The sequence below is a fragment of the Hypanus sabinus genome, chromosome 1, assembly GCF_030144855.1.
Source record: "Hypanus sabinus isolate sHypSab1 chromosome 1, sHypSab1.hap1, whole genome shotgun sequence".
Taxonomy (NCBI): Eukaryota; Metazoa; Chordata; class Chondrichthyes; order Myliobatiformes; family Dasyatidae; genus Hypanus; species Hypanus sabinus.
This window is the reverse complement of record NC_082706.1, coordinates 124,824,801-124,844,650: the sequence shown is the minus strand read 5'-3', so window position 1 is coordinate 124,844,650 and position 19,850 is coordinate 124,824,801. Positions and strand designations below refer to the sequence as shown.

Genomic DNA, 19,850 nt, shown 5'->3' with positions numbered 1-19,850 from the left:
ATTAAAAATTGTGCAAAAAACAGAAATACCCTGCATTAAAAAAAATAGTGCGGGTTCAATGTCCATTTAGGAATCAGATGGCAGAGGGGAAGAAGCTGCTCCTGAATCGGTGAATGTGTGCCTTCAGGTTTCTTCCGGCATTCCACAGATTCACTAATCCCTGGCTAAAAAAATTCCTCCTTACCTCTGTTCTAAAAGGTTGCCCCTCAGTTTTGAGGCTGTGTCCTCTAGTTCTAGATACCCCCTGTAACGTTCTCCTTCGCGTGTAATGAAACGCCGAATTAAACGTCGAGATAAACCACAGTTAATAAGAACCAGATCGCAGTAAGATTAACCATTTACTGTTCACTCTTCACATTAACATATGGTGAAAACTGTTGATAAAACAATACAAGATTGATACAGTATTTGTTCCTTCCTTAATATCACATTTCAATTGTAAATACTTGCAAAGGTGACTATAACTACATTACACTAAGGTGCAGTATACAGGGAGAGTTTACCTGCTCCATTGACTACTTTAAATACACTTCCATGCAAACTATCCGCGACTCTAACTAACGAAAGCATAAACATTATCGACCGTCGTTACTTCTAACAGGATCGGCATTAACACCTTAGTTCAACATATCGATTATCTATTAACTTACAGCGTTGCTCTCACTGTGATTTCTCATGCCTGCAAAACAACTTCTGCTCAGGTGAGCCTCGTGGTAAGCCCCCACCCTCGCGCTAATTTCAAACCGGTATTTTCCCACAAGACGCGGCGAAACCGGATGTGACGTCATCGCATGCCGATATATTTTACATGCAATGAATATACTTTAAACACTTCTAATTCTAACTAGAAAATACTATCGAATGAATTACTAAGCAAAAATATTATAAACTAAATAACTGTCGTAAAGACAGCACACTCCCCGCTTGACCTTCGTAAGGTCACAATGAGCAGAGTACAAACTTAGTCTCTTAATCAGTCATTGGGTAGAAGTAGAATAACTTCTGTAAACTGGCCTTTGGTAAATTTTCACATCGCCTTGGTCGGTAGTCTTCAATTCGATCTTCCTGACATGTCCATCCTCGCTAGGGAATGTAGCAGTGATTCTGGCCATTGGCCAGCTGTTGCGGGTGATCTGCTTGTCCCTGAGCAGGACTAAGTCTCCAACTTGAAGATTCCTGCGGGGTTCTGTCCACTTTCGTCTCTGTTGCAACGAGGGTAGATATTCCTGTCTCCAGCAGGACCAGAACTGATTTGCCAGAGCCTGGACTTGTCTCCATTGCTTTGTGTACAAATCCTTGTCTGAAAAGTCTCCTGGTGGAGGAGGTGCTCCTGCCTTCTGTGTAAGGAGCATTGATGGCGAAAGGATGAAGGGGTTTTCTGGGTCAGAGGACACAGGCAGGAGTGGTCGTGAGTTCATAATGGCTGTGACCTCTGTCATTAGGGTGCACAGTACCTCGTGGGTCAATCGGGTGCGTTGCTGCAGAAACATTGAATCCAGAATTCTTCTGGCGATCCCAATCATCCGCTCCCATGCGCCTCCCATGTGGGAGGCGTGTGGTGTGTTGAACTCCCAGTTGCATCCCTGTTGACTGAGGTACCTTTGCACTGCTCTGTCCATCCCCAGCTCCTTTGATGCTCCTACAAAGTTCGTTCCGCAATCAGATCTTAACTGTTTTGCAGGGCCTCTTATCGCAAAGAACCGCCTGAAAGCGTTGATGCAGCTGGAGGTATCCAAAGATTCGATGACCTCAATGTGTACTGCTCTTGAACTCATGCAGCTAAACATGATGGCCCACCGCTTGCTCTCTGCTTGTCCTCCTCTGGTGCGTCTCGTAGTGATAGACCAGGGGCCGAATACGTCGAGCCCCACATTTGTAAAGGGAGGGCAGGCTTCAAGGCGCTCAGGTGGGAGGTCCGCCATGCGTTGAACTTCTAATCTGCCTTGTAGTTTCCTGCAGGTTACACATTTATGAGTACCGAATTGATCAGTGATTTACCTCCCAAGATCCACAGTCCCGCTGCTCTTATTGCTCCTTCGGTAAGGTGACGGCCCTGGTGCTTTACCTGTTCATGATAATGGCGGGCGAGCAGTAAGGATACATGGCTGCCTTTGGGCAGGAGTACTGGACTCTTTTCTGCGGCCGGAAGCTGGCAGTGTATTAACCGGCCTCCAATGCAGATGATATTGTTCTTCAGGATCGGGCTGAACTTCCTCAAAGGGCTGTCCTTTGGTATTGGTTTGTTGACTTGGAGAGCTGAAAACTCCCTTGCGAAAGCCGCTCTTTGTGTTGCTTTGAAGATGACGTCCTTTGCCTGGGCTAATTCGTCCGCGGTGCGAGGCAAAGTACATTTGTGCCATCCCCTACATTTACTGTTACGGGATGAATGTTTGTGTGATCTGGCCATATGAATGAGGAACGCAAGTCCTCTCACTAAAGAATTCAAAGTGGAGAACCGCCGAAAGCGTTCGTTGGTACGTATCGATTCCGTGAGGTTGGTGGCTCCTGTTTGTATTTGCGGCCGAATTTCCGAGTCTCTCTCGGGTTCGATCAGTTCAAATATCTCGTTCATTTGAGTCCTTTCCGATGGTGGCTGATGCAGAAAGGGGGCTCCGGTAAGCCAGGTTGTCTGAGCCAGACGGGATGCAGGTAAGGATCTTGATGCATGGTCTGCAGGGTTATCCTCGGTACGTACATAATGCCACTGTAGGGCTTTGATGACAGGCGGATGCGTTGAACTCTATTATGAACGTACACGTAGAAGCGTTTTGATTCGTTGTAAATATAACCAAGCACGACTTTACTGTCCGTGTAGAACTTGATATCGTCGAACCGTAGGTCCAGCTCGTCCTGGATAAGATCTGCCATTTCCACGGCCAGGACGGCTGCGCACAGTTCAAGCCTTGGAATCGTCGGCTCCGACGGAGGAGTGAGCTTCGCCTTACCCGTTACAAATCCCACTTCGACTTGGCCGTCCTTTCCGACTACTTTCAAGTAAGCCACAGCGCCGATGGCCTTGGTGGACGCATCCGAAAAAACACACAATTCTGTGAGCGCTGCCTCGGTGGGTGAGGTCACAGTGTACCTGCGTTGGATATGAAGCTGTTTTAAATCCGGGAGTGAATCTCTCCAAGCCTCCCACTTGCTTAGCTTGTCTTCAGGCAGAAGAGTATCCCAGTCAGAGGGCTCAGACGTAAGTTCTCTGAGAAGGGCTCTTCCTTGAATCGTAACTGGTGCCAGTAGGCCCAAAGGATCGAAAATACTGTTGACAGTGGAGAGGACTCCACGGCGGGTAAATGGTTTGATCACGGTCGGCACAGAGAATGTGAACGAGTCGGTCGTTATCTCCCAGAGGAGATCCAAGCTCCTTTGTGTAGGTATGGTTTCTCCATCTAAATCTAGGTCTTTGATTGCTGGAGCACAGTCATCGTGTGGAAAGGCCTCCATTACTGCCTGACGGTTTGATGCAAACTTTTGCAAGCGGAGGTTTGACTCTGCGAGTGAGGCTTGTGTACATCGGAGCAGATCGATTGCTTCCTCTTCTGTCCGTAGTGATATCAAACCATCGTCGACGTAGAAGTGCCTTTCTACAAACTTAACGGTGTCGTCACCGTGCTCCTGTGCACCCTCTCTGATGGCTCTTCGCAGCCCATAGATGGCCACGGCCGGTGACGGACTATTGCCGAAAACATGGACTTTCATCCGGTACTCGATAACTTCTTTGTTGATGTCGTTGTCCTTATACCATAAGAAACGGAGGAAATTGCGATAGTCCTCCTGTACCAAGAAGCAATGGAACATCTGCTGGATGTCCGCTAAGATTGCGACCTTCTCCTTCCGGAAGCGCAGCAGGACCCCGAGTAGGGTATTGTTAAGGTCGGGGCCTGTGAGAAGCGCGTCATTTAGGGAGACGCTGGAACACTGGGCACTGGAGTCGAAGACCACCCTGATCTGATTGGGTTTTTGTGGATGGTAAACTCCAAATGTTGGGAGGTACCAGCACTCCCGGGCTTCCGGCAGTGGTGGTGCTACTTCGGCATGTCCGTTAGCGAAGATCTTTCCCATAAATGCTATATATTGCTGTTGCATCTCGGGTTTCCGGTTCAGGGTTTTCCGTAAGGACGTGAACCGCTTGACCGCTTGCTCTTTGTTATTTGGCAACCGCTGGCGTGGTTCTCTGAAGGGTAGTGGGGCGACCCAATTATTTGCTTCATCCCTGAAGACCTTGGTGTCTTTGGTTTTTAAAGAAATGGTATCTTGAGCTGATTGTGCAAGTTTGTTTCCGTGCTCGGTTCGAACGAAAACTGACTGACCTAGCGTCTCGTCGGTTACTTTACGCTTGGTAATGTCTTGTTGTGCTTCTTTAGGGTACACCTTAGTGAGACAGATCTTGGAACAAGAACGGCTTGACTGAGTTTGACTGCAAACTTCTGTACAGTTCGAGCTGACAATTGTTGTCCTGGAGTGAATCTCTCCCTCCCCGCCGTCCTGTTGTGGGGGTGAAGGAGCGTTGTCGGTTCTTTCATTCTTGACTTCATCACGGAGCCGTGAGGGTAAATTTCCTTCCTCGTATGGATGTGATGCAATCGTGACTCTCTGAGGTTCCTCGTAGCTGGGGAAGTTATCGAATACGTATGGAGAGGGGAGTCGAGCCTGCCTGTCTATTTGATATTGTACATAGTCGCTTGTGCGTTCCAGTCTGGTCCTTTCTAAAGTAGATCTTACTTTGGTCAGATCATGCGACCCTTCAGGTTCTTCTATGTACTCTGCTTCCGCCATGGCAGCTTCTTCTTCTCTTTCTAGCTGCAGCACTTGCAACTCTGTCGATATTTTTGTCATTTCCAACTGGGTTTCGGCTTCTCGGGCGGCCGCTTTCCTTTGTCTGGCGGCCTTTTCCTTCTGGATTTCGGCTTCTCTGGCGGCCTTTTCTTTCTGGATTTCGGCTTCTCTGGCAGCCTTTTCTTTCTGGATTTCGGCTTCTCTAGCAGCCTTTTCTTTCTGGATTTCGGCTTCTCTGGCAGCCTTTTCTTTCTGGATTTCGGCTTCTCTGGCAGCCTTTTCTTTCTGGATTTCGGCTTCTCTGGCGGCCCTTTCGGCTTCTCTGGCAGCCTTTTCTTTCTGGATTTCGGCTTCTCTGGCGGCCCTTTCGGCTTCTCCGGCAGCCTTTTCTTTCTGGATTTCGGCTTCTCTGATGGCCTGTTCTTTCTGGATTTTGGCTTCTCTGGCGGCCTGTTTCATTTTCAAAACTGCTTCTTGTCTGGCGTAACGCAGTCGCACCTTGGCGGCTTCTGCCTTTCTGGCAGCCCTTTCGGCTTCTCTGGCAGCCCTTTCGGCTTCTCTGGCAGCCTTTTCTTTCTGGATTTCGGCTTCTCTGGTGGCCCTTTCGGCTTCTCCGGCAGCCTTTTCTTTCTGGATTTCGGCTTCTCTGGCGGCCTGTTTCATTTTCAAAACTGCTTCTTGTCTGGCGTAACTCAGTCGCACCTTGGCGGCTTCTGCCTTTCTGGCGGCCCTTTCGGCTTCTCTGGCAGCCTTTTCTTTCTGGATTTCGGCTTCTCTGATGGCCTGCAGCATTTTCAAAACTGCTTCTTGTCTGGCGTAAAGCAGTCGCACCTTGGCGGCTTCTGCCTTGGCTCTTGCCTGGGTGGACTTACTTGATGTCGGTTTACCGCCCTTGTCGCTGGGCGGAGTCGACTTGATGCTGGATCGAGCTGACATTGCAGCACTTGAAACACCTGATAATGTCGCTTTTTCACTGTAACGTTCTCCTTCGCGTGTAATGAAACGCCGAATTAAACGTCGAGATAAACCACAGTTAATAAGAACCAGATCGCAGTAAGATTAACCATTTACTGTTCACTCTTCACATTAACATATGGTGAAAACTGTTGATAAAACAATACAAGATTGATACAGTATTTGTTCCTTCCTTAATATCACATTTCAATTGTAAATACTTGCAAAGGTGACTATAACTACATTACACTAAGGTGCAGTATACAGGGAGAGTTTACCTGCTCCATTGACTACTTTAAATACACTTCCATGCAAACTATCCGCGACTCTTTAACTAACGAAAGCATAAACATTATCGACCGTCGTTACTTCTAACAGGATCGGCATTAACATCTTAGTTCAACATATCGATTATCTATTAACTTACAGCGTTGCTCTCACTGTGATTTCTCATGCCTGCAAAACAACTTCTGCTCAGGTGAGCCTCGTGGTAAGCCCCCACCCTCGCGCTAATTTCAAACCGGTATTTTCCCACAAGACGCGGCGAAACCGGATGTGACGTCATCGCATGCCGATATATTTTACATGCAATGAATATACTTTAAACACTTCTAATTCTAACTAGAAAATACTATCGAATGAATTACTAAGCAAAAATATTATAAACTAAATAACTGTCGTAAAGACAGCACACCCCCACCACAGGAAGCATTCTCTTCTCACCAGATCTAGTCCTTTCAACATTCGGTAGGTTTCAATAAGATCCCACTGAATTCTCCTAGATTCCAGTGAGTACAGGCCCAAATCAGTGAGTACAGGCTCCGTGGCCACTAATATGATGAACTGATAAGCAAGGCTTTGGGCCTACTGGGGGCTGCTCTGGCGTTTGGATCTGAGGACTCAATTTTGGTTCAGAATGATGTTGTTCGCTTCAATGGTTTGCATGATTTGTTTTCTTTCTCTTGTGCATCTAGTGTTGGTCTTCTAATTTTAATTATTATTCTTTTTTCTTTAATTGGTTCTTTTGGGTTTCTTGTTTTGTGGCTACATCTGAGCAAGCAAATCTCAAGGTTGTATAATTTATACATTCTTTGATAATAAATGTACTTGAATCTTGAAGAGGAGGAGTCAATTTGGCTTTCTGCACGGGAAGTTGTGCTTAATAAATCTATTTCAAAGAAGTACCCAAAAATTGGATGAGGGTAGGGTAGTGAATGTTGCTTATTTGGACTTTAGCAAGGCCTTCGACAAGTCCTGCATGGTAGACTGATCTGGAATGTTAGGCCACAAGAAATTTAGGGACAGCTAGTTAGGTGGGTTCAAAATTGACTGATAGATAGGAAGCAGAGTGTGGTGGTTGAAAGTTATTTCTCAGAATAGAGGCCGGTGACTGGTGATATACCACAGGGATCAGTGTTTGGGCCCTTATTATTTATTATTTATATCACAGAAAATTAGTTCTGACTATTGTTATGTACACTCAGTGGCCACTTTATTAGATACACCTACTCTTTGACACAAATACCTAATCAGCAGATCAACTCAATGCATAGAAGCATGCAAACATGGTCAAGACGTTCAGTTGTTGTCAGAAAAAACACCAGAATGGGGAAGAAATGCGATCAAAGTGACTTTGACCATGGAATGATTGTTGATGCCCAATGTGGTGGTTTGAGTATCTCAGAAACTGCTAATCTCTTGGGATCTTCATGCACAACATTCTCTAGAGTTTGCAGAGAATTTTGTGAAAAACAAAAAAAAATCCGGTGAGCAGCAGTTCTATAGGCAAAAATGCATTGTTAATGAGAGAGTTCGCAGGTGAGTGGCCACAGTGATTCAAGCTGACAAGAATGTGACAGTAACTCAAATAACTGTGTGTTACAACAGTGATGTGCAGAAGAGCAAACCTGACTGCACGTCACGTCGAACCTTGAAGTGAATAATTTACAGCAGCAGGGGGTCACAAACATACACTCATTAGCCACTTTATTGGGTACAGGAGATACCTAATAATATGGCCACTGAGTGTATATGGAATGAGCTGCCAGAAGTGGTTGAGGCAGGTGCAATAGTATCATTTAAGAAGCATTTGAATAGATACATGGAGGGCTGGGGTTTAGCAGGATATCGGCCAAAAGCAGAAAATTAGGACCAGCTGGGTGGGCACTGCGTTCAGCGTGGATTGGGTGGGCTGTATCCGTACTGCATTGCTCTTCCACTTACTTTCAGCATTTTGAGAGCATCAAAGGAGAATTAATAACCCAATCCAAAATGGCTGTAATCTTCTGAGTGACCTCATACCATCCCAACTTGGAGAAGAGACTTACTATGGATTCAATACAGAATATACCAGTGGGGATAAAGGATTCTACCCCAGCATGGAAACAAAGCAGGTTTTTATTTACAGGGAGGAATAATATCAGATTATTTCAGATGCCTCATTGGAGATTAAGTACGTACTCTCAGCAGAGCCAGCATTGAACTTTTTGTAGTGAGAACAAACATTAGTAAGATGGACCAATGAGTTTGCTTCTTTTGTTGGCAAGCCCTGCAATACAATGTTCTGACAGTGCTTGACCCTGGGCCCAGATAACGTGTACCTTCCGTTGTGTCCTGAGTTGTAGATCAGCATTAACACTGAGCAGTTCCTTGCATACTGTAACATTGCCAACTTCAGCACTGAGAAACAAGGGAATGCAGCCATCCTGTGAAAATAAACAAAGTGGAACAAAGTGAGATCACAGAAGAAGAAAAGACGACATTTAGTATTGCCTTTCATCCCTTCATAATACTTTTGAGATGTGGTTAGCACGGTAGTGCAAGAAGTACCTCAATTAGCTAGCACACTGCAGGATCCTGTAACCATCCCTGTAAGCACTTGCTGTCCTTCCCCAGATGCCCCTGAGAAGCTGCTCTCTTGAATATCTGTAACTCTTTCAGTGAAGGTACTTCCATAGCACTATTGTGCAGGGAGTTCCAGGATCTAGATTCACTGTTGTATAAGTTCCATGACCTGGATTCGATAATGGTTACGGGATAATAATATTTTTCAAAGCCAGTATACAACTTGGAGGGGAGCTTGTAAGTTACACCATTTCCATCTGCTTGATGGGATTGAGACACTTGGACAAATTATGTGATTATTACTGGAAAATCTTTATTTACCCTTATTTATTAAATTTGGCCCTGAATACTGAGAATAATTCAAGAAACTACTGATGTTGGAGTCCAGTACCATCTGTGGAGGAAACTAGACTGTTGATATTTTGGGTTGAAGCCCTTCCTCTGGATTGAGTAATTGTCTCGATGAAGGGTCTAAAGGAAGCTTTTAACCCAAAAGATCAATGTCTGTTTTTCTCCACAGACGCTGCCTGGCCTGCCGAATTCTCCAGCAGCTTTTGTTTTTGCATTTAAGATGATTCTCTCACTCCTCGTCCACATTACACATATTCAAGAGAGTAGATAGAGCCTTGGTTAAATATCTTATCCTAATAATTGTTAACTGAAAAAATAAAAGAATGAAAATCAAGTTTTTGAGTCTACTAATTTGATCTATTCAAAACACCACTATTAAAATATTTTTGATAATCATAAATTAAAAATGAATTGTTGGTACTAAAGAATAATTAGGCATTGTTTAGTACCAATAACTCAGTTAAATCTATGATGAGTATTAAAAATAGTTTAATGCTAGTTTTGACATTCTATCCTAAATATGAATTTTCGTTAAAAACTGCAGTCCTAAAAAGCACCTGACTATTGAAGGTGTCTTTTCAGAGGAATTGTAACTCTGTACCATCTGAATCAGACTTTCCACCGTCTGGTTTTGGACAGGATAATCTGTTGAGAAAATTGTTTTTGGTTGCCATTGTTAAATATGGGCAGGTGTGTCAGATGACAATTATAGGCACCTCCAGAAACTCAATGTCAGTTGAGTTGAAGACACTGCTATCTTGTGAACTATTACAATGGCAATTAATACTAGAGAATGACACATTTATGCAAAATCTTAAAGAAAGAAAAACAAAATAAGCAAAACTGGCAGGACTAATAAATTAGTTCTGAGGCAAGACCACTGGCTTGAAATCTTAGCTGTTTTTCTTTTGCAGATGCTGCCTGACCAGCTGAGTACTTCTGTTTCATTTAAAGTACAGATGATTTGAGTATATTCAGAAGTTTGGCAAATGTGTAAGGTAATGAAACGCATCGCAATTAACAGGTACTGTCAGTATTGATAGCCAGCCAGTGGTGTAGTGGCATCAGCACCAGCCTTTAATGTGAGTGGTCCTGGGTTCGAATCCTGCTGGCTCCTCACATGCTTTCCATATATGCTGACTTGAGAATCGAGCTAGCAATTCAGCCTCATAAAAAACACACAGAATGCAAAAGAAGTGGCAAGGTTGTTGCCCAGTGCACCACAAGGCACAGAGAGGAATAACAACTCTGCAGGTTAAAAGAGAATAAAAGTGAAAAGTAAATAAGTGAAAAGAATATCACATGCAAGGGATTTGACAGTCATGATGATCAAGTAGGTTCTCTACACAGAGCTTTTCTTTGTCTTGAAAACTCTAGATTTCCTTGTAATCTATTTTTTATGTAAGTAATCCTCTCCCAGAGAGAAGATATTTCAGTGGTAGGGAAGTTAGTTATTGATCAGAAGCTAGTTTATTAGCTGTTCTTCATTGCAATGTTATACTGATGAGCATTAATAAGGTAAATCATTGCTTTTCCTGGACAACAGATAAGAATGAAAAATTGTTATTCTATTACTATTTGAAATAAATGAGTCAAGTCTCTGTTCATTGATTAAAAGTGTAAGCTCTTTTTTGAGAAAGTAGTACAGCAAGATAACAGTATATCAGTAATATTTTATAAAACCAAGGACAGGCCAGAATTTATTACATATTCACTACACACGAATAGAACCCAAGCATACTTAGCTGCAGCTATTAAAGGTAAAGAGTGCCTATCTCCTACCTTATCTTGCATCAATCGAGCATCTTTGTTCGAGGACCTCAGTAGCATCTGTACTATGTTGAGAGCACCACTGGGTCGACTGGCAGCAAAATGTAGAGGCAACTGATCCTTATGCTGAAAATAAAGACAATGAAATAGGCATTATATAGAACATGTTAAAGAGGCCACAATTTTCCCCCAAATTCCCTGTTGCTGTCTGTGCCTGAGTAGGATCCAATTTTGCCTCAGAGCCGAAGGCTGCAGAGAGTTCAACACAGGTATCTCAGGTGGGATTCTGGTGCTGCTTCTGAGTGAAACATTATCTCAAGATCTTGTCTATTCTCTCAAGTGTCTATAAAAAATTTCTCTGGCATCCTTCTGAGAGAAGATGAGTAGTCTTTGCTATCCAGATCATTGCCTATTCCTCAGACAATATCATATATACAAATTATACCAATATACAGGATGCTATTTATTTATTAAGATACTGTGTGGTATTGACACTTCCGGCCCTTTGAGCTACGCCACCATGCAATCCCCAGATTTAATTCTTGTCTAACCACCGGACAATTTACAATAACCAATTAACCTACACACAGGTAGATCTTTGGACTGAGGGAGGAAACTTACATAGTCATGGGGAGAACATACAAACTCCTTAAGGGAATTGAACCCGGATCACACGTACTGTAAAGCATTATGCTAACCACTGCACTACACCCTATCCTCATTATATGCATCTTCAGACAATGTGGATTCACAGTTATGCAAGGAACCTATTTCTACCAATGTCTCCTTGTATGCGTCCAAAACTCACAGTTATGTGAGGAGCACTGCTTTCCTGCCAATACAAGTCACGTGCACATGTCTCACAGTCTCACTCCTGCCAGTATCGCATTGGTTTTGGCAATGTATGGATGTGCGATCTTGAGCTCTTAAACTTTTGTTGGTTTTACCTACAGTGCAGTGATCTTGTGCTTGAAATATTTAACTGTGCCTCCTAAGCGTCCGATGTCATGTCCTGGGCCATCAGCCGTGTGGCAGAGAACCGCTTTAACACTTGAAAAAAATTTGGAAATTATAAACAGCGCAGCATCAGCTGAAGGTAACGCAGCTCTGGGATGCAACTGCTGAGAACAGAACCTTACCTTTAAAGTTCTTTTGTTGCTTGACAATGCGCCAGCCCATCCTAAACGTTTGGACAGCATTCATCCTAACATAACAGTGCATTTCCTGCTGCCTAACACAACATCGCTGATTCAATCACTCGACCAAGGTGTAATCCACATTCAAGGTGTACGTATTTTTTTAATGGCGAACTGTCTCTCAGATGCTGCAAACAACAAATGATTTTGAAAATCTCCGGAGTTTTCCAACGGTGAGGAAATGGTGGAAGTCGGAACATTTGGCATAAATGACGATGGACATGGACCCAAGTTTAGAACGGAGTCAGCATTTCAGTCGTTCTCTGCCATCAATCCTTCTTCCCTACAAGCAAATTTATGCTGAAAATCAAAATGCTGCCAAGCAAACAACCCCCACCGCTTTCTTCAAATCGGAGTCATCTCCTGCTGCCGGGAGTTCTGTGAGTCTTCCTTCACCCCTTGATGTGATCCTGACGACCACAACCATCCATCTTATCCATGTAAAGCTGCCTGACACCATAACAACCACTCATCACCCGGAGCGAACACACCTGCCACTGTTGGTGAGTACTGTACACCCCAGGATGTTAACTTTCTATGATTTATTACATTGAGTATTACCTTAAATTGATGAAATATAAAACAAATGTTATCTTGTGGTACTGCTTTTGTGTCGCATTGGTATGAAAATGTGAATAAATTACAGATAAAATATATTTAGGAAGCCCTCTGGAACACATCCCTATTTTCTCCATTTAAATAATTATTCACATTATGCGCCGACTTCGAGGAACTTATCCCCCGCATATAATGAGGATAGGGTGTACCCAGCCACCCTAATGTAAGAGGCTATAAACAACAGTGGTTGTGGCCCAGTCAATCATGGGCACAACCCACCCCACCAGCAACAGCATCTATAGCAGGTGCTGCATCTTCAGTGGGCCTTATCATCTAGGATCCCTGCTGCCTGGGTCATGACTTTGTTCCACTATTGTCAAGCAGAAGGTACAGAAGCCTGAAATAGAGCTCTTTTCCTACAACTTTGAAGTTCTTGAACGAACCTATCCCTGCTACAGCAACTGAAAAATAAGGACCACCTGTTATGGACTTGTCTGTAAGTATGTTTTCACTTGCACACATTTTGCTTTGCGTAGTATTTTTTCTCTTCACTGTCTTATATAATTTACAAACTATTTATGGACCTTTTCATTGGACCTGTACTTCACAGTACCTGTGCATGTGGTGATAAATTTGACTTGACTATCAATGTTACAAAGGTAAAGTACTGAAGAAGCCAATAATCTGAAATAAAAATAGGAACTATTGGAAATGCTGAGCAGGTTAAGCAGCATTTGAAGAGAGAGAAACAAGAGTTAATATTACAGGTCAACGTCCCTTTGTTATCCAAATGAGATTGTAAAGCATTACTGTATGCAAATTAGCAGCTGCTTTTCATATAATAAAAATATTACATTTCAAAACTATTTCATTGCCTCTGAAGTTCTTTGGGATGATGGGAAACATGGTATGTAAATGCAAGCCTCTATTTTATTGTATTTCTTGCTACTGCTGATGTATTCAGCAGTCCATGGCATATTCACAAAACAAGGAACAATCTATGGAAGTTGGATTAGCACTGTTTTCTATGTTGTTCAAAGAAACTGGCTTGGTGCTTCTCAATGGAATCATTCCTAGTTGATTTGAATTGGGAAACGTTTGGGCCCAGTAATTAGTTTGCAATGCACTACTGCCAGACATTACAGAAGAGGCAACAGTTCCAGAGTGGCTTATGTGTGTATTTTTCAGGCTATTAGAATCATGTGATAGAGCTCAAAAACAGGCCCTTCAGCCCACCAAGTCCCTGCCAAAAGTTCATTTGCACTAATCTACTTTTACTCATGCCACACTCTCTCCTCACACCCCCACGAGGGGCAATTTAAGCCTAATCAGTCTCTGTCTATCCAAATACTTTTATATACAGTCCCTTAAAACACCTTCCAATAACATATCCACTACCAATAACGTATCCACTTCCAATAACGTTTCCACTATTGATATCAGACTTACTGGCCTATAATTTCACAGCTTGGAGCCTTTCTTAAACAATGAAACATCATTTGCTATCCTCCAATCCTCCAGCAAACTTGCAGGGTAAATTCTATCATATTATGATCACTGTTTCCTAAGGGTTCCTTTACCTTAAGCTCTTTACTCAAATTTTGTTAATTGCACAGCATGAAATCCAGAATTGTGATTTCCCTAGTGGGAGCCATCTAGTAGGGATACTGTACATACAGTCTACATAACGGTGTGTAGATCAACTGGAAAATCAAGTCCTGTGACAGCGTGATTTTTTTCAGTCTATCTGCATATTGAAGTCCAACGTTACCATTGTAACATTGTCTTTCTTAGTTCCGTTTTTAATCTCTTGTTGTTATGTGCACCTCACATCTTGGCTACTATGCACTGTATATAAATCCCACCAGGATCTTTTGAGACAAGGAGATGAGACAACTTTTTGAGATTAATGTGGGAAGTCAAGACTCAAGAACTTGAATATAATATTGCAAAAAAGCTACATAAACTCACACACAGGTGGAAGATACAGATTTAAAGTAATTGCTAAGAACCAGAGAGGAGGTGAAAATTCATTTTATCCACTACGCATAGAGGGCTTTACATGAAAGCCTGTTGTCGCAGGCCCTAATAGCTCCTTATGCAGCTCTGTCTAAAGTTTGACTACACTTTCATGAAATCCCTTGAGGTAATCACTGCATAAAGATGCCACCTAAATTGGACCTGTTTCTTTAGCTGTTGTGCAAATTAGAGTTGATTACGACTTTCAAAAGGAAATGAGGTTAGTGGTGAAGGGGAGACAATTGCAAAGAACAAGCAAGTGGAAATTCTTAAGAGTTCTTCCATAGAAGTCACAAGACACAACAAACTGAATGCCCTTGTGTACTGCATTCTAAAACAATTAGACCATCTAATTAAGAAATAGCAACTTTATTCCAGGTTGAGGAATATGCATGGACTGCAATGCATATTCTATATCTTTTCATCAGACATGCTGGATTTGAATCCAGTTCTCAAAATTGGGATTGCTGGAATCCAATCTCCATAAATCTTCCCACTGAGCTGCCACTTATTAAATCTGGAATAACTAACCCAAAAGCAGCCAGTAAAGCTTGCGGCTCTAGGTTTAATTGTTCTATATTTATTATGTTTATGGAGAGTGAAGGGCACAACAGATTAACCGAAAAAGCCAACACACGGCTTCAGTTGAGTCTTTGTGTTGAACAACTCCCTCTAATTTGGCATTTAATTAATGATGTACTTAAAAGGCAATAATAGTGGCTTGTGCATTATATAGAAATGGGGGAGTGGGGTGAGGACAGTATTAAGTAGTGAGAGATTAGCTCTGCAGCTGCTTGTGATCTACCTGACCTCAGAAATGTAGATATCACTTGCTGTTCAGGGGCTACTGATGAACTTGCTCTACACAAAATTTTAACAAAATGAAGGATGAAAAAGAGGTAACAGATCCCAGCTGTACCCAATTCCTTATAAGGTAGCGATATCGCCTCTTCATCACAATTGAGACTGAATACATCATGTTGTCAATACCTTACAAGGCATGAATGGTCACAAAACTCTAACACATCATAATGGATACTTTATATATTTAAGCTGTGAAGGATATTTAAACGTAACTAAAAGACCGGACGCTGAGATTTAAGAGTCAAAAGAAAGGTGGATGAGATATAATAATGAAGTGCTGCAAGCCTGCTAAGAAACAACGAACTTGTTATATACGGAGGCAGCACTTACGACGATTAAATCTAAGTAAAAGAGACAGGTCTAAAACATATTGTAGAAGACGCCACATTAGAAGATTGCCAAGAAGAAGAAGAAGAAGAAGATGTTAAGAATTGCTTGTCAGTCTTCATCCAGCTAACAAGAACTATTCCTAATGAATTTTCTTAAGAAACGTTCGCTGTTTGTGATGAGGTACTCCCTGAATTCAATACATTTGCTGCTTCTTATACTGGAGTCATTTTGAATAAAATTCGAAGCAAATAACTATTGTGTATCTTGACTCTAATTTATTGAACTGAGTTGGAGAGGATCAGTAACTTTAAATTCCTTAGTGTTATCATTTCAGAGACTTTGTCCTAGGATGAGCATGTAAGAGTCACTACAAAGAAGGCACAGCAGTGCCTCTGGTTTTTTTTTAGAAGCTAGTACAAATTCAAATTTACATTTAAAACTTTAAAAACTTCTGTTGATGCACGGTGGAGAGTATCATGACAGGTTCCATCACAGCTTGATATGGAAAGACCAATCCCCTTGAATGGAAAAAACCTATAAAAAGTCGTGGATGCAGTCCATTGCATCATAGGAAAAGCCCTCCCACCATTCAATACAGCTACAAGTAGCACTGCCACAAGAAAGCAGCATCCATCAACAAGGGCCCCCACCATCCATGTTCTTTTCTCTCTGCTGCCATTAAGAAAAAGGTACAGGAGCCTTACATCCAATACTACTGGGTTCAGGAACAGTTATTGCCCCTCAACCAGCAGGCTCCTGAAGCAATCTGGATAACCACACTCACCTCAACATCAAACTGATTCCACACTTATGGACTCACTATCAAGGACTCCACAACTCATATCTTAGTATTATCTGTTATTTATTTATGTATTTGCACAGTTTGTTTTTTTTTATTGAGAATTAGCGTGGAATATGCCCACTTGGCCCTACGAGCCATGCCGTCCAGCAATTCCCCAATTTAGTTCTCGCCTAATTACAGGACAGTTTATAATGGCCAATTAACTTACCAATTGGTAGGTCTTTGGACAGTGGAAGGAAACCAGAGGACCCAGAGGAAACCCATGCAGTCACAGGGAGAACAAACAAACTCTTTACAGGCAGTGGTGGGAATTGAACCCAGTTTATCTGTACTGAAAAGCGTGGTGCTAACCACTACGCTACCATGCCACCCCTTTAGTACACTGGTTGTTTATCTGTCTTTGTTTTTATTGATTCTATTGTATTTCCTTGAATCTACTGTGAATGCCCGTAAAGAAATGGATCCTGGGTAGTATATGGTTTGTTACGAATGAGGAGCAACTCTGATGGGCAGAAGGGTGCAAAGTCGCCCCCCCCCCTTTTGAGAATCGCAAAATCGCTATTATTTCCGGTCTGATACCCAGGAAATGAGAGAGATTGACAATGCTCATGAAAAATTGATGAGAGAGAAGCCACAGGTTGGAATGTCTCCTATTGACAAAAAGAGAGATTACTGCTATTGTCTCTTGAAGAAGGAATTGTGTATTGAGTACTGTTCTATTCATTGAAACCCCTCAGGGGGCAACCAGAGTGGTCTGGTTGATGGGTTGCATCATCCCAACCTGATTGACATCTGAGACCTCGTGAGTGGGGATAAAAGTAGGGTCTGGGGAACACCCCTCTGACGCACCAGGAGAGACGCTACGAGACCAGTGGGGGCTTGTGTGTGTGTCCACCCTTGCCTGGGTGATGAGTCCTCCATGGAACGGTCTAGCTAAAAGACGGAGACTGATCAAGATCGTAAAAGGAAAGTCGGCAAGTTATTCTCTCTCTCTCTCTCTCTCCAACAATTGCAACACAGTGAACAACAACTACTGCAGCCTGTATGAACTGAACTGAACTTTATATTTCCCTTGGACAGTTCATTATCCTCTAGACAACGATAGAGCTTATTTCTTATTGATTATCATTATACCTGCACTCTTAGGTTTAGTATTGATGACGTATATTATCTGTATATTTGCATTGATATTATTTTTGTGTATTTTTACTAATAAATACTGTTAAAAATAGTATCATCAGACTTCAACGGATACTCCTATCTTTGCTGGTAAGACACCCAGTTATAGGGTTCGTAACAGGTTCATATATAGACTTTGATAATAAATTTACTTTGAAGTTTCAGAATCAGAAACATTACAATACATAATAAAAATCTATAAAATACAATAAAAATTATATAAAACTAGACACTGGGGTGACCCGTTGGAGCACTCTTTGAGAGAAAGGTAGTGCAGTCTGATGTGACCAGAATGAACGTTAAATTTTCCTGAATGCTATTGGTATTGCTTTGCTTTGGAAATTGAAGAATAAAAACCAGTTTATTAAAGAAGAAAGACGCCTAGCAAGGCAAATGTAGCTCCTCCTTGTTTAACGAAGGACACTTCTGATGGCAACATTTCTGGTTGATCTGCCACCCTTGTGCCTCTCGTTGTCATTCTGGAGACGTGCAGTCCTTTCATGCGCAGTCTCTTCATCTCTTCTGCTGTTTGTTCGTTGTCTCTGATCTTGGAGACGTGCATTTCTCAGCTCCTTTGCCTCTTCCTCTCTCCTCCTTCTGTGCCTGTTGTTGTCATTCTGGAGATGTGCATGCCTCTCCTCCTCAGTCTCTTCTTCTCTCATCTTTTCTGTCCTGACTCTTTGATCCTGGAGTGGTGTGGTGTGAGTTCATCCGATTCTTGTTCTCTCCCTCTGCTTGCTGCTTCCCGACGACGTTTGGCGTCCCCCTTCTCTTTCCACGTGGCATAAACAGGCCGACCATATTTTTTTACCCTAATGCTGGATGGAAGATACGAAGCAGTAAATGGAAGCTGATTATTCTTGATGATGTTGTTGGCGCTCTCCTAAATGGACATGATATAGTTACTGCTGTCCTTTGTCTGCAGCAAAGGGTTTTATGGGTGACTTGAAGTACGTCATTACAGGTTACGGGATGTTAAATCATGCTTAAATTTAGACAAGATCCGATGCTCAGTTTTTGAATCTAGTCAAGACTTTTACACATTGTGGGGACCATTTTTGAGTTATTTTCAAAACCTTTGATTTGTTGTAAAAGTACAGATGGTGGCTAATAATATATTTTGTTATATGATAAGGGGCTTTCCCCCCCTTTTTTCTTGCTTTTCCGAACAGCTCTGACTTTGGTAGTGGGTTTACATTTTTTTCTGTATACCGAATTTTTTATATTTCAATATAACGATTTAATTTAATTTTTATGAATTCAGGGTTCTGTGATTGTAACTATTTTTAATACAATGTATTTGGTACTTTTTTTTAACTTATAATATATATTTTCTTGTACTCTTTATTAGTTTCTGCATAAAGGAATATAAATATTGAAAGAGAAGTACGTCGTTACAATAAGATTTAATGATCTCTTATTGATGGGTGGCAGTTAGATCTGTCCCAATCCTGATGGTGATATGTGACCACTCGAAATAGAGCTGCCCTGCCCTTTTGCTCCGGTTGGTGTCGCTGCTGAGGCTGGCCGTGCGCATGCGTCGTGGTGTCGCATCCCGATTTCCATGATGGCGGATCGTCTCGCGGGTGAAAGCCAGCCTGTTTATTTTTGCAAATGAGCAATTTTATACGAATATATAACCCTGAACATTGCCTACATTCTGTAAGTTAGCGTATTTTAAATTGATTTAGCCAAAAAAAGTGCCACTGTAATGCACCGTTTGCGCTAATTGGAGGTCACAAACAGAACATGAGAGTTTTAGTAGTATATAGATAAATTAAACAAGTAGTGCAAAAAGAGCAAAAAAAATAAAAGAAAATAGTGAGGTAGTGTACATGGGTTCATTGTCCATTCAGAAATCTGATGGCGGTGGAGAAGAAACTGTTCCTAAGACATTCAGTGTATGTCTTCAGGTTCCTGTGTCTCCTTCTTGATGGGAGCAATGAGAAGAGCCATGTCCTGGGTGACGGGGTCCTTGATGAAGGATGTCACCTTTTTGAGGCATCGTCTTTTGAACATGTTCTCAATACTGGGGAGTCTGGTGCCCATGTTGGAGCTGGCTGAGTTTACAACTGTCTGCAGCTTTTTCCAATCCTGTGCAGTGGCCCCTTCAGAACAGACAGTGATGCAACCAGTTAGAATGCTCTCCATGGTACATCTACAGAAACATGTGACAGTCTTTTGTGACATACCAAGTCTCCTCA

General features: G+C 42.3%; 1 protein-coding gene across 12 annotated transcripts in view; it reads right to left on the bottom strand.

Moving 5' to 3' along the window:
• trpn1 (transient receptor potential cation channel, subfamily N, member 1) overlaps positions 1-19,850 on the bottom strand; it is a 236,916-nt gene that overhangs the window by 90,900 nt on the left and 126,166 nt on the right. For all 12 annotated transcript variants that reach the window (XR_009513281.1, XM_059975462.1, XM_059975479.1 and 9 more), the window contains 2 exons: positions 10,711-10,824; positions 8,334-8,438 (listed from right to left, as the gene is read on the bottom strand). Coding sequence is in view for 11 of the 12 variants with exons in the window: in XM_059975462.1 (XP_059831445.1) it covers positions 8,334-8,438; positions 10,711-10,824 (219 nt within the window). In the remaining variant the exon portion in view is untranslated. The remainder of the gene's footprint in view (positions 1-8,333; positions 8,439-10,710; positions 10,825-19,850) is intronic.